At 36.1% G+C, this 12,021-nt stretch overlaps 1 protein-coding gene across 6 annotated transcripts in view; it reads left to right on the forward strand.

The window, feature by feature from the left end:
* The window catches only part of COL4A5 (collagen type IV alpha 5 chain), a 414,777-nt gene that overhangs the window by 391,408 nt on the left and 11,348 nt on the right, over positions 1-12,021 (forward strand). For 4 of the 6 annotated variants that reach the window (XM_037821236.1, XM_037821237.1, XM_037821239.1 and 1 more), the window contains 6 exons: positions 1,689-1,822; positions 4,479-4,551; positions 4,684-4,755; positions 6,061-6,189; positions 9,806-9,904; positions 11,386-11,598. In XM_037821236.1, the coding sequence (XP_037677164.1) occupies positions 1,689-1,822; positions 4,479-4,551; positions 4,684-4,755; positions 6,061-6,189; positions 9,806-9,904; positions 11,386-11,598 (720 nt within the window). Of the gene's footprint in view, positions 1-1,688; positions 1,836-4,478; positions 4,552-4,683; positions 4,756-6,060; positions 6,190-9,805; positions 9,905-11,385; positions 11,599-12,021 lie in introns of those variants that run through there. The other 2 variants (XM_037821240.1, XM_037821241.1) reach the window with 2 other exon arrangements.

Below are 12,021 nucleotides of genomic sequence, written 5' to 3' on the forward strand. Positions count from 1 at the left end.
GCTAGGTTGACTATATGGACTAAACTGTTTAAACCATTGCCATTCCACTATAAACTTGATTCTTCTTTCTCATGTGCCAGATGGAATAGTGTTATTTTATGAAATTACATAGAAATAACCTGATTTTTAAAAGGCTCATTTTACAAAGATATGTCCCTTCCTTCAACTTTAACAACAATATTAATAGTAATGAAACCAATACATAGTTCTTACTATGAGTGAGGCACTGTGCTAAGAGATTTATAAATAACATTTAATCCTCACAACAATATAAGGTAGGTACAATGCTTATTTCCATTTTATAGAAGAGGAAATTGAGGCCAAAGAGATGAAGAAACTTGCTAAAGTCAAGCAGCTAATGATTAATGGAACTGGGATTGAAACCCCACATTCTAGCTCCTGAGTCCATTGCTCTTAATCACTATGCCATGTTGCCTTGTAAGCACACAGTCATTGATTCTGGGTATTAGAGTCAGAATTTTATCTCAGATCAAAAGGATGACCCTTTGTTCATATGTAAGTTTGAACTAGTATTCATATGCCTATGAAATGTCCTTACAAAAATAATCCCTACATATCTTTCCTTGCTGAAATCAATGAAAAACTAAACCAGACGAGAGAAGGTATAAGCCCTAACTATTGGCTGTTTGTTATTTAGGGAGTTGTAATTATTTTCTTAAGCAGGACTACTTAGTCTCAGCCGCTACTTAACACTCTGCAAGCAAGTAACACAGCTATTCCCCCCCTAGAGATGAAGACTTGGCGGATGATAAGATCTCCTTGGCTGCATAATGGACACAGTATCTTTATTTAGAAAGAAAGTTTGAAAGCATGGTATAAGGAAAAGAGCTTAGCAAAACCCCATTTTAAATTATTTTATTTGTTCACAAGATATATACAAAATTCTTTATTTTTCTTCAGAAATATTAATAATGTGAAGAAGATGAAAACATTTAAAAAATAAATTTGAAAGTACTAGATTGAATCAATATGTTTCTGACATTTTAAAATTATTTCCATATATCAAGCATGTTGCTAAAATGAAATTAAACAATTAGTTTGCAAACATAACTATCTCAATTGCATAATAATAAAAACTGGATAAAGTAACTACTTACAAATAAAACAATTTGATTTTAATCACCATGAGATGCATGGCTTGAATCCCTGTTTGCCCTACAGCAGTAGTTCTCAAAATGTGGTCTGTGAACCAGCACCTTCAGCATCAGCGGGGAACTTGTTAGAATGCAAATTATTGGACCCCCTCCCCAGGTTTATTCAATATGAATCTCAGGACTCTGGGTTTTAACAAGCTCTCCAGGTGATTCTGATACCTGTTCCAATTTGAGAACACTGCCTTACAGCATCTGTTTTATTTTACATTAAGTTTTACACTTATACAGAAGCAAATTTTATTCTGCTGAGTCCATTCTTTAGATATGAGTTTAGTGGATTTAATATAAAATAAAATTCAAACTAAATAGTGTCTGCAAACTAGTCTTAATAACTCAAAGAACCCAGTCCAATTTACATTAGAAAGGGAGACAGAATCTACTTTAATTGTATTTTAATGTAGTTTGGACTTATATTCTGGAAAGTAGTAAGAAAATGATTGATATTTTGAAAGGCTGATTTATGCTACAAACTCTTATGCCATACTGAAATGTGGTTATTTGTGCATTATCAAGGTCTGCCAGGTCCAGAAGGTCCCCGGGGTCTCCCTGGAAATGGAGGTATTAAAGGAGAGAGGGGAAACCCAGGCCAACCTGGGCAACCTGGCTTGCCTGGTTTGAAAGGAGATCAAGGACCACCAGGACTCCCGGTAGGAAATGGGAGTAGGTATTTGATGCGTGGGATGAGAGTATTTGTATTCAGAATGATAATTCTAAACTGCATCATTTTAATTAACACTCACTGGACAATGCTCTATATACATGGCTCACTGGTGAATTACAAAAGAAAGTAAGAAGGCAAGTAAGAAGGCAAGTTTCCTGTCTTCTCCCAACTAAAGGGATTTTTTTGCCATTTTATAAAGGGATGCTCAAAAGATACTTTATCTGGAGCCTTTGGTATGTGTAGTGTTTAGATTTGAGAAGGCTTCATTTCAGTGAAAACAGATTTATACAAAGGAGACATGTATATCAGAGCATTGAATGTGGATGAATCCACCCATAGGAAGTAATTATGGTAAGAATATTTTAAACTTTGAAATTAGATGGAGTTAGTATCAAATTTCAGCTCCACATCACACTTATGCTTTGTGCCTATCAGGAAGGCAGATTGACACTCTGGATTCTGTCTCACCTATAAAAAAAAGAGAATATCACCATTTGACCTGGAGAGTCAGACTTCTTTATGGATCCTTATAGCTTCCCACTTCATTCCAGAAGATGGTTGGTAGATTTGGCAGTCAATATGGTCTGGGCTCAGTCCTTTAACTCTGACTGTTGCTTTACAGCAGATAAAAAAAATATTTAAAGTCATGGCCCTTTTTAAAGCTTTTCAACATCTAAACTTTTCTCCCTTGGCATCACTATTCTCCCAGTCACCAACACTTAAAATTATTCATTCCCTGCCTCGTTCATCTCCCATGTAGCTCCAGTTTACATGTCACTGTCTGACTCAAGACTTCTACGTCATAACATCATTTCATAAATCTAATGTTATCAAGTTCTATTCATTTACTTTTGTGTAAATTAGTTCTTACACTTGTACCTTTTCTACATTTTTATTTGGAAATGTTAAGCATATGGAAAAGTTGCAAGAATGGTGCAAAAATAAACTCCTATGAATCATATATATAACTATACCAATCATTAACATTTTACCTCATTTGCTCTCTCTGCATGTGTGTGTGTGTGCATATGTATGCATGCATGTGCACACACACATAATTATATATACATAATAATTTTTCTGAACCTTTTTAGAATAAGTTGCAGCCATCATGCCCCTTTACCCTTGAGTACTTCCTTGCATGTTTCCAAAGAATAAAGATCTTTTCTTATATAACCACGGTATAGTTATCAACTTCAAGAATTTGAACATCATATCTTCATTTCTACCTTCCATATCTTAGTTGTATCAATTGACCTAATAATGTCTTTTATAGCATTTTTTCTTCCAGTACAGGGTCCAGATAAGATCATATATTACATTTAATTGCCATATCTCTTTAGTTTCTGTAAATCTGGAACAGTTCCTAAGCCTTTTGTTTTTGCTTTCATGACCTTGACATTTTCAAAGAATTGTACGCCCGCCATTTTTAAAAATAGAATGTTTCTTTTGTCTGATGTTTCCTCATAATTTGATTCAGGTTATGTATCCCCAGCTGGAATACTACATGAGTGATGTTCTAAAGGTATCACACGATGTCCATCTGATCTTTATTGGTGATCTTAATTTTGATCACCCAAACAAGTTGTTGTCCAGTTTCTCCGCTGCATGGTTACAATCTTCCCCCTTGCAACTCATAAGCAAAACTGTGGAAGGTACATTAAGATAATGTAATTATACTGCTTGCTCCTCATCAAAATTTCCCCTAAGATTTAACATACATTAACGATTTTTGCCTCAACCAATTTCTACTGGGATAATTGCAAAATGATTGTTTTCCAGTTGGCTCATTTATCTATTTATTATTGGTATGGACTCGTGGATTCCAAGATTCTAATTTTTTTCTATGATTTACGTTGTTTTTTTTTAAACTATCCTTGCTCATACTATGTTCAAATTGTCCCTGACTAGGCCAGTGGGAGCACCATCAAGCTGTATCCTAAGTGTTTTTGATATGTGCCCCTCCTTTTTTTTTTTTTTTAAGCACTGTCTTACTTTTGGTATAATAAGGTGTTCCAGACTTGCCCCTTTCTTTTTCATTGCTATTAACACAAGCCTCATTGTCCCACATTTGGACTAGTGCAGTAGCCTCCTAAATGATCTTGCTGTTCCATATTCTTCCTTTAGATCCCTTGTAGTTATTTCTGACTATTCTTCCCATAATTTTCCTTGCCCTCAAACTCAATTACTAGGGCCTACTATATTTTTCGTTAAGTCTTTCCATTATCATTTCTGCATGTGTGATTCTAATCCAAATACCTATCACCTCATGTCTAGATTATTTTTTTAAAAGTGTCTTGGTTAGTGATAATAAATAATAGTTACCTTTTGTTAAGCACCTACACATAACATTTGGTTTTCTAAGAACTTCATATGAATTATCTCATTTAATCTTCGCATCAACCCCATGAAGTAGATACTATTGTTTTGTTCATGCTATAGGTGAGAAAAACATGGATCAAAAAGGTTAAATAATAAACCCAAGTTCACACAAGCTAATGAGACAAAATTGACATTTGAACCCTGGATGTTTGACTCTAGAGCCAGTTCTATAAACCACTATGCAGTACCATCTATGCCCTCACTCTCCTCTCTCCCCATCCCCAATTTTTTTCTAACATTAATGATTTTTATCTATTCAGGGTAATCCTGGTCAGCCAGGTCTCAATGGAATGAAGGGAGATCCTGGTCTCCCTGGTGTTCCAGGATTCCCAGGTATTTGATCTGAAGTTTTAGGGTTACCCTTTACATGAAAATCCTTTGGGGCAAGATACCCATTTTCTAATTTGGCTGGGTAAAGGCTTGGCCCTGTTGCTTATTGGGCAATTGTGTGTACCTTCTTTGCAGGTATGAAAGGACCCAGTGGAGCACCTGGTTTAACTGGCCCTGAGGGAGAACCAGGACTTACTGGCTCCCCAGGTAAGACTTATTTCCGGAACTAGTAAGACTTATTTCTTAAACTCATTGAAGCATTTGGAAGTTTCCATTCTGTCTTTCTACCCGCCTATCAGAGTCTAAGTCCCCAAAAACTGAGAAGAAATAGACAATTCTTCCTCTATTTACTAATTTCTCAGACTTTTTTTATTTTATTAATGTGATATTGATAGCAGGCCTTTTTAATTTAAGATAGATGCAGGATAAACCAGAATGCTTGTATTAGGGTTTTCCAGAGAAACAGAACCAACACACACACACACACACACACACACACACACAGAGAGAGAGAGAGAGAGAGAGAGAGAGAGAGATTTTTTTTATAGGAATTGGCTCACATGACCCTGGGGATTGGCAAGTCTGAATTCCTTAGGGCAGGCCATAATTTGGAAACTCATTGAAAGTGAAGTCGAATTCCCCAGGAGAAACTGGCTGGCTGAGATAGAGATAGAAATTCTTCTAACTGCTGAAATCCTCCGTTCTCCCTTTAAGGCCTCTGGCTGACTGAATGAGGAAACTCCTCTCACTGCTGAAGGCAATCTCCCTTACTGATTGTAGATGTCTTCAGTCATAGATGCAATCAACTGACTGATGATTTAAATGCAGGAAATGCCATCACAGTAATAATCAGATCAATGCTTCATTGACCAAACAACTGTACACCATAACCTGGCCAAGTTGACACAGGAAATTAACCATTACAGTGATTCATTGAAATTTTTATTGGTTTCTATACTAATTTTTCCGTATTCAATTAAACTGATCACAAGAGCAGGTCACATATGGATGTTTGCTTATTTTTATATGAAAACAGTTCTTTTTGTTAAGAGGCTTATAAGAGGTTTCCTGTAAACTGTGAAATAGTCCATCTGCTAAATTCTCCTGCTTGTTCAGTGAGACCCTTGATAAGCACAACAAACAAGAAATGTAAATGATATTAGAATCTCAGTGGATTTGTCAAGGAATAAAATCGCCTTCCCCTGACACCAGTGCTTGCATATCTGTAATGAATTAGATTTACTAGTAATTGAATAATTCTTTAGTGCTTGAAAATAGGGAAGATATGCCTAGTTTTTCCATTGACCATAAGAAAATTATTTATGTTTTTCATCTTCTGGGTGAGATAATGGTACAGATTTCCCAAACAGATTTCTGATGGATATTACAACAGTCCAACACATTTTACTTATTTCTCTCACACTGATTGTTAGTCTGACTTTAAAAGATGTTGACATCCATTCCTTCTGACCTTTCTGTTCCCAACCTTCAAATTTGTATCTTGCCTCTTAGGTCCTCCTGGATTACCTGGTCCTTCAGGACAGAGTATTGTAATCAAAGGAGATGCTGGTTCTCCAGGGCTCCCTGGCCAGCCTGGATTAAAAGGCCCACCAGGACTACCAGGACCTCAAGGGTTACCAGGTATCTTTGCAGATCATCTTTTGAGGTCTTATCTATTTGAGAATATTTCCCTCATTCTCGTTTCACATGCCAGGGTTTGTCTCTGACAATAGGAGTCTCAGCAGCTAGTAGAGTATCATACCATCACAGGTCCCATTTCCTTTTTTTTTTTTCTTGAAAATGCTAATTTCTTATGTCCTAATTTCTCTTAGGACCAATCCAATTTCTTCTGGTTCCTCTGGCTATTCTAATTTGAATGAGTAGGTTAATGTTGTTGAAAACTCTGTAATGATCCAATTCTGCTCAAACTCTTCCAGAAAACTTGAAGATGAGGGAACACTCCCTAATTCATTCTCTGAGTCCAATATCACCCTCATACCAAAGCCATATAAAGATAACACAAAAAAAGAAAATTACAGACTAATCTTTTATGATTATAGGCACAAAAATCCTCAACAAAAATACTAGCAAACTGAATCCAATAGTATATTAAAAGAAATATACACAATGTAGGGATTTAGTCATGGTATGCATGGGTGGTTTAACATAAGAAAATCAGTTAATATAATGCACCACATTAACACAATGAAGGAAAAACAACATGATCATCTCAATTGATGCAGAAAAGGCATTTGACAAAACTCAGCACCCCTTCTTGATAAAAAATACTTAGAACTCTAGGAATAGAGGGAAACTCCTTCAACATGATAAAAAGCATATATGAAAAATCCACAACTAACATACTACTAAATGTTAAAGACTGAAAGCTTTCCCCCTAAGATCAAGTGCAAGACAAGAATGCCCATTGTCACCACGGTTGTACTGGAAGTTCTTGCCAGAGCAATTAAGCAAGAAAAGGAAATAAAAGTCATCAAAATCAGAAAAGAAGAATTAAAGCTTTCCCTATTTGCATATATGATCATATATATAGAAAATCCTGAAGAACCCACACAACAAAACTCTTAGGGCTAATAAATTAATTCAGCAAAGCAGGGTTCAAGATCAGCACCCCAAAATCAGTAGTGTTTCTATACACAAGCACTGAACAATCTGAAGAAGAAATCAGTAGAAAAATTACATTTACAATAGCAACTAAAAGAATCAAATATCTAGGAATAAATCTAACCAAACACATAAAGGACTTGTTCACAGAAAACTACAAAACATTGCTAAAAGAAGTCAAAGAAGATCTAAATAAATGTAAGCACATGCTGTGTGAATGAATTGGAAGACTAAATATTGTTAAGATGTCTATCCTACTGAAAGCAATTTATAGATTTAATGCAATCCCTATTGAAATTACAATAATCCTCTTTGCAGAAATGGAAAAGCCAATTATCAAATTTATATAGAAGGGTAAGGGGCACCAAATAGCCAAAGCCATCTTGAAAAAGAAGAATGAAGTTAGAGGACTCACACTTCCCAATCTTAAACTTGTTAAAAAGTCACAGTAATCAAAACAACATGCTACTGGCACAGTGGAATCAAATTGAGAGTTCAGAAATCCACCCTGACATTTATGGCCAACTGGTTGTTGACAAGGAAGCAAAGTCCACTCAATTAGAAATAGTCTCTTCAACAAATTGTCCTGGGAAAACTGGATCTCCATTTGCAATAATATGGAGGACCCGTACCTCACTCTTTTATGAAAACCAACTTGAAACAGATCAAAAACCTATGTACAAGACCCGGAACTATTAAACTCCTAAAAGAAAAGGGAGGAAAGCATCTTCAGGACATTGTGCTAGGCAATGGTTTCTTAGACTTTACACCCAAAGCACAAACAACAAAAGAAAAAATCGGTAAATGGGACCTCATCAAAATTAAAAACTTTGGGCCTCAGAGGACTTTATCATGAAAGTAAAACAACTTACACAATGGAAGAACATATTTGGAAACCACATATCCGATAAAGGTTTAATATCCAGAATATATAAAGAAATCCTTCAACTTAACAACAAAAAGACAAACGACCCAATTTAAAAATGGGCAAAAGACTTGAATAGACATCTCTCCAAAGAAGATATACAAATGGTCAGAAAGCACATGAAAATATTTGAACATCATTAGCCATCAGGGAAATTCAAATCAAAACCACAATGAGATACTATTTCACACCCATTAAAATGGCTGCGATTAAAAAGTAGAAAATTAAAATGTTGGAGAGGATACAGAGTAATAGGAACACTCATTCATTGCTGGTGGCAATGTAAAATGGTGCAGCTGCTGTGAAAGACAGATTGGTGCTTCCTCAAAAAGCTTAGTATAGACCTACCTTATGACCTGGCAATCCCACAACTAGGTATATACTCCAAAGAATTGAAAGCAGGGACTCCAACAGATATTTTCACACTGATGTTCATGTTTGTATTATTCACAATTGCCAAAGATGGAAGCAACTCATGTTCATCAACAGATAAATTGACAAACAAAATGTGGTATAAGCACACAATGCAATATTATTCAGCCATAAAAAGGAATGGAGTCCTGATACATTTGACAACATGGATGAACTTTGAAGACATCATGTTGAGTGAAATAAGCCAGACACAGAAGGATAAATATCGTATGATCTCACTTATATAAAATAATCAGAAAAGCATACTCATAGAGTCAGAATCTAGAATATAGGTTACCAGGGGACAAGATGGGGCTAGGGAATGGGATGTTAAGGCTTAAAATGTACAGGGTTCCTATTTGGAATGATGGAAATGTTTTGGTAATGGATGATGGTGATGGTTGCACAACTTTGTGAACATAATTCACAGCATTGAAATATATATATGAATGTGATTAGAAGGGTAAATGTTAGATTGCATATATGGTAACAGAATAAATTAAAAAAAAAAAATCCATGGAACTACACTATACAAACAGTGAGCCCTAGAGAAAATCACGTACTATAGTTAGTACCAGTATAAAAATATGCTTTCATTAGTTGTAACAAATGTTCCACAACAGTGCAAAGTCTTAATAATAAGGTAGTATATGGGAATCCTGTATTTTATGCATGTATTTTATGTATTTAAGCATTTTGCTCTGTAAACCCACAACTTCTCTAATAAAAAAAATAAAAAAACCTCTGCAATGAAATGAATATGCATTTACAATATGGTGCTTTCTTTACCCTAGCCACCAGAAAGATTGAGGTTCTGATTTTGTGGGCCATCATTTTCCCATTATGAGGTCTCATAACTTGCAAACTAAATCCTGTCTAGTTGGCAATTTGAATCCATGCTTGCAGCCAACTTTGCTTATAAAAGTAAGCTGGAAACCAATTTGTCGTTCTCCCTTTTTAATGATGTGGTGGCAGTCTTTCCTTAAATAAAGTATACCAGGCTGTTACAGCCTTACCTATGGTAGGATAAAAACAATAGTTGGGCCCTGAGCTCCTGTCAGGTCCTGAAGGCAAAGGGAGCACAATTACTGTATTGAGGGAATTTCCTCACAGTCAAATGGAATGTTTAAAACTAAAACTAAAGTTAAATCCTTCTTCTGTCCTTGGCTTGAGATAGTCCTTCATTTATCTGCACTCAAGACAAGACTAGGTTATGAATTCAGGTTAAGTTTTCTAGATCTATCTGGTGGTGAAATTTATTCTACCCACATTTGAAATCCCCATTTCTTTTTCCTGTAGGTCCAACTGGCTCTCCAGGAGATCCTGGACGCAATGGACTCCCTGGCTTTGATGGTGCAGGAGGGCTCAAAGGAGACCCAGGTCTACCAGGCCAGCCAGGTGAGACAAGTAAAACAGTGCCACTAATGTTGATCTTTAAGTGTGGGAGATATCTGAACATATAGCCTCCTCAGCCTCCTATCCAGAAAGGGCTACTAGCTGGTGAATCTAGAGCTGGTGAAAAAGAGGAAGGCACATACAAGGAGGTTTGCAACTAGAAGAGAAGCATAGAAAGGTTGTTTTTATGTATATTCTTAGAACACTGGAAAAGCCAGCGCTTCCTCACAGTGGGGGGTTTTCCAGGTACTCGCTGGACTTACCTTTTTAGCTGATTTTCGATATATTGCTTTAATTCTCTTAACTACCTTGAAACTCTTGTGAATCCTTCCAACATTTGAAAATATCACAATAGGATATAATTTCCCTCATAAAATATAACAAAGTATAACTGAAATATTTAAGTAGTCCCCATAGACTTTTAATGAGAGTCATGGTGAAGAGACTAAGGGACTCATGCTGAGATGACAAATTGATATGCAGATTTTTGAGGTCACTCATTAATAGGTGCTCTTGATAATAAGAAATCTAATGTCTACTAGATTTCCAATCTGTATTCAACCTACTTCCAAAAATATTGTGCCAACTTGTAATAAAAAATATACTAAATTACGATTGCTAAAATAAAAATGGTAGATTGTAAACTAAGTAGATTGTTAGTATATGTTACCAACTCTAGATCAATAGTATAAACATTAAAAAATGTATTGGCAAAAAGTATCAGTGGCAGGAAGGCAGAGTGGTAATACATAGGGCCTGCCTAGAACCAATACCCTGCCATTTCCTTAACTCTGTTTCTAGAGAAGAAACAAGTTAGTGTCATCTTTATCACATACAGGAATTTATGTAAAGTTTCTTAAAAATGCAAATCTATATATCCAGTGGCCTAAGTCCTGTTTTAAAGAAAAATTTTTAATGGACTCAAGTTAAGAGGCTAATTGAGAAAAGGAAACCAGTGTTAGATTGAAAATAGACATTTTGAAAAGGGTTCCTCAGAATTCCCTGTCTATTCTCTAAACAAAAAGGTATGCCTGAAAATAATTCCCCGGACAGATTCACAGGAAAATGTTTTTCAGCAGTGAAGCTGCCAGACTGATGATAACCACACCCTTCCTTTTTCCTAGATGAATAAAACAGCAGCCTGAAATTTGTTCATGGGACTTGGAAGTCTTTAGTACAACAAAAGACTAGATAGCACACAGGCTCCCCAAATGAACGTCACTTCTTCCCATCTAAGGTTCCATTCACCCAGTATTTATTTAGTGCTTAATGTCTTCAGTTCTAGAAGAAAGAAAATTTAAATCTCTTTGACAGCAGGGACTGTATCTTATTTATCTCTGGACCCATTATATCTGACGATACCTAGACACTCTGTAAATATTAAATAAATTAGCTAATTTAATGAGGTCATAATGTTTTGATAATACCGTAATAGTGGATCAGAGCTCACTTAATCTTTCATTCTGATGATTCCATGGTTATAGGTACTCGTGGTTTGGATGGTCCCCCTGGGCCAGAAGGACTGCAAGGTCCCCCAGGTCCCCCTGGAACCTCATCTGTTGCCCATGGATTCCTCATCACACGCCACAGCCAGACAACAGATGCACCACAGTGCCCACAGGGAACTGTTCAAATCTATGAAGGCTTTTCTCTCCTGTATGTGCAGGGAAATAAAAGAGCCCACGGTCAAGACTTGGGTGAGATCATTGGCATCTTATTTCTTACTATGCATTTTGTTTTTGTTTTGAAAATCCTGTTGGGTTCTAGAGTAACCTTGGCCAAAGAATACATCTCTCTATTCTTTTGGGGTTTCCAAATTGAAGACCGCGTCAAGGGCAACTTAGCATATCATTTTGATTTTTTAATGAATATTAATCACTTTGATTTTTTAATGACTATTATTTAACCTTAGGTTAAAAGCATTAATTAACTTATGTGAGGTACAATTCTTGGCCTAAAGCAAAAGGTGTTGGAAAGCGCCCCGTTTACTTTTGGTTAGCTTAGTTATAAAAGAAACAGATTCCATGGGCTCTCTACAGTATAGCAGCTGCCTGAGAGGGCAGTGTTTATAACTCGGGAGATAGTTTCCTCTTCTGTGACACTGGTCTTCATCAAGTTGA

The sequence above is a fragment of the Choloepus didactylus genome, chromosome X (genome assembly GCF_015220235.1).
Source record: "Choloepus didactylus isolate mChoDid1 chromosome X, mChoDid1.pri, whole genome shotgun sequence".
Lineage (NCBI taxonomy): Eukaryota > Metazoa > Chordata > Mammalia > Pilosa > Megalonychidae > Choloepus > Choloepus didactylus.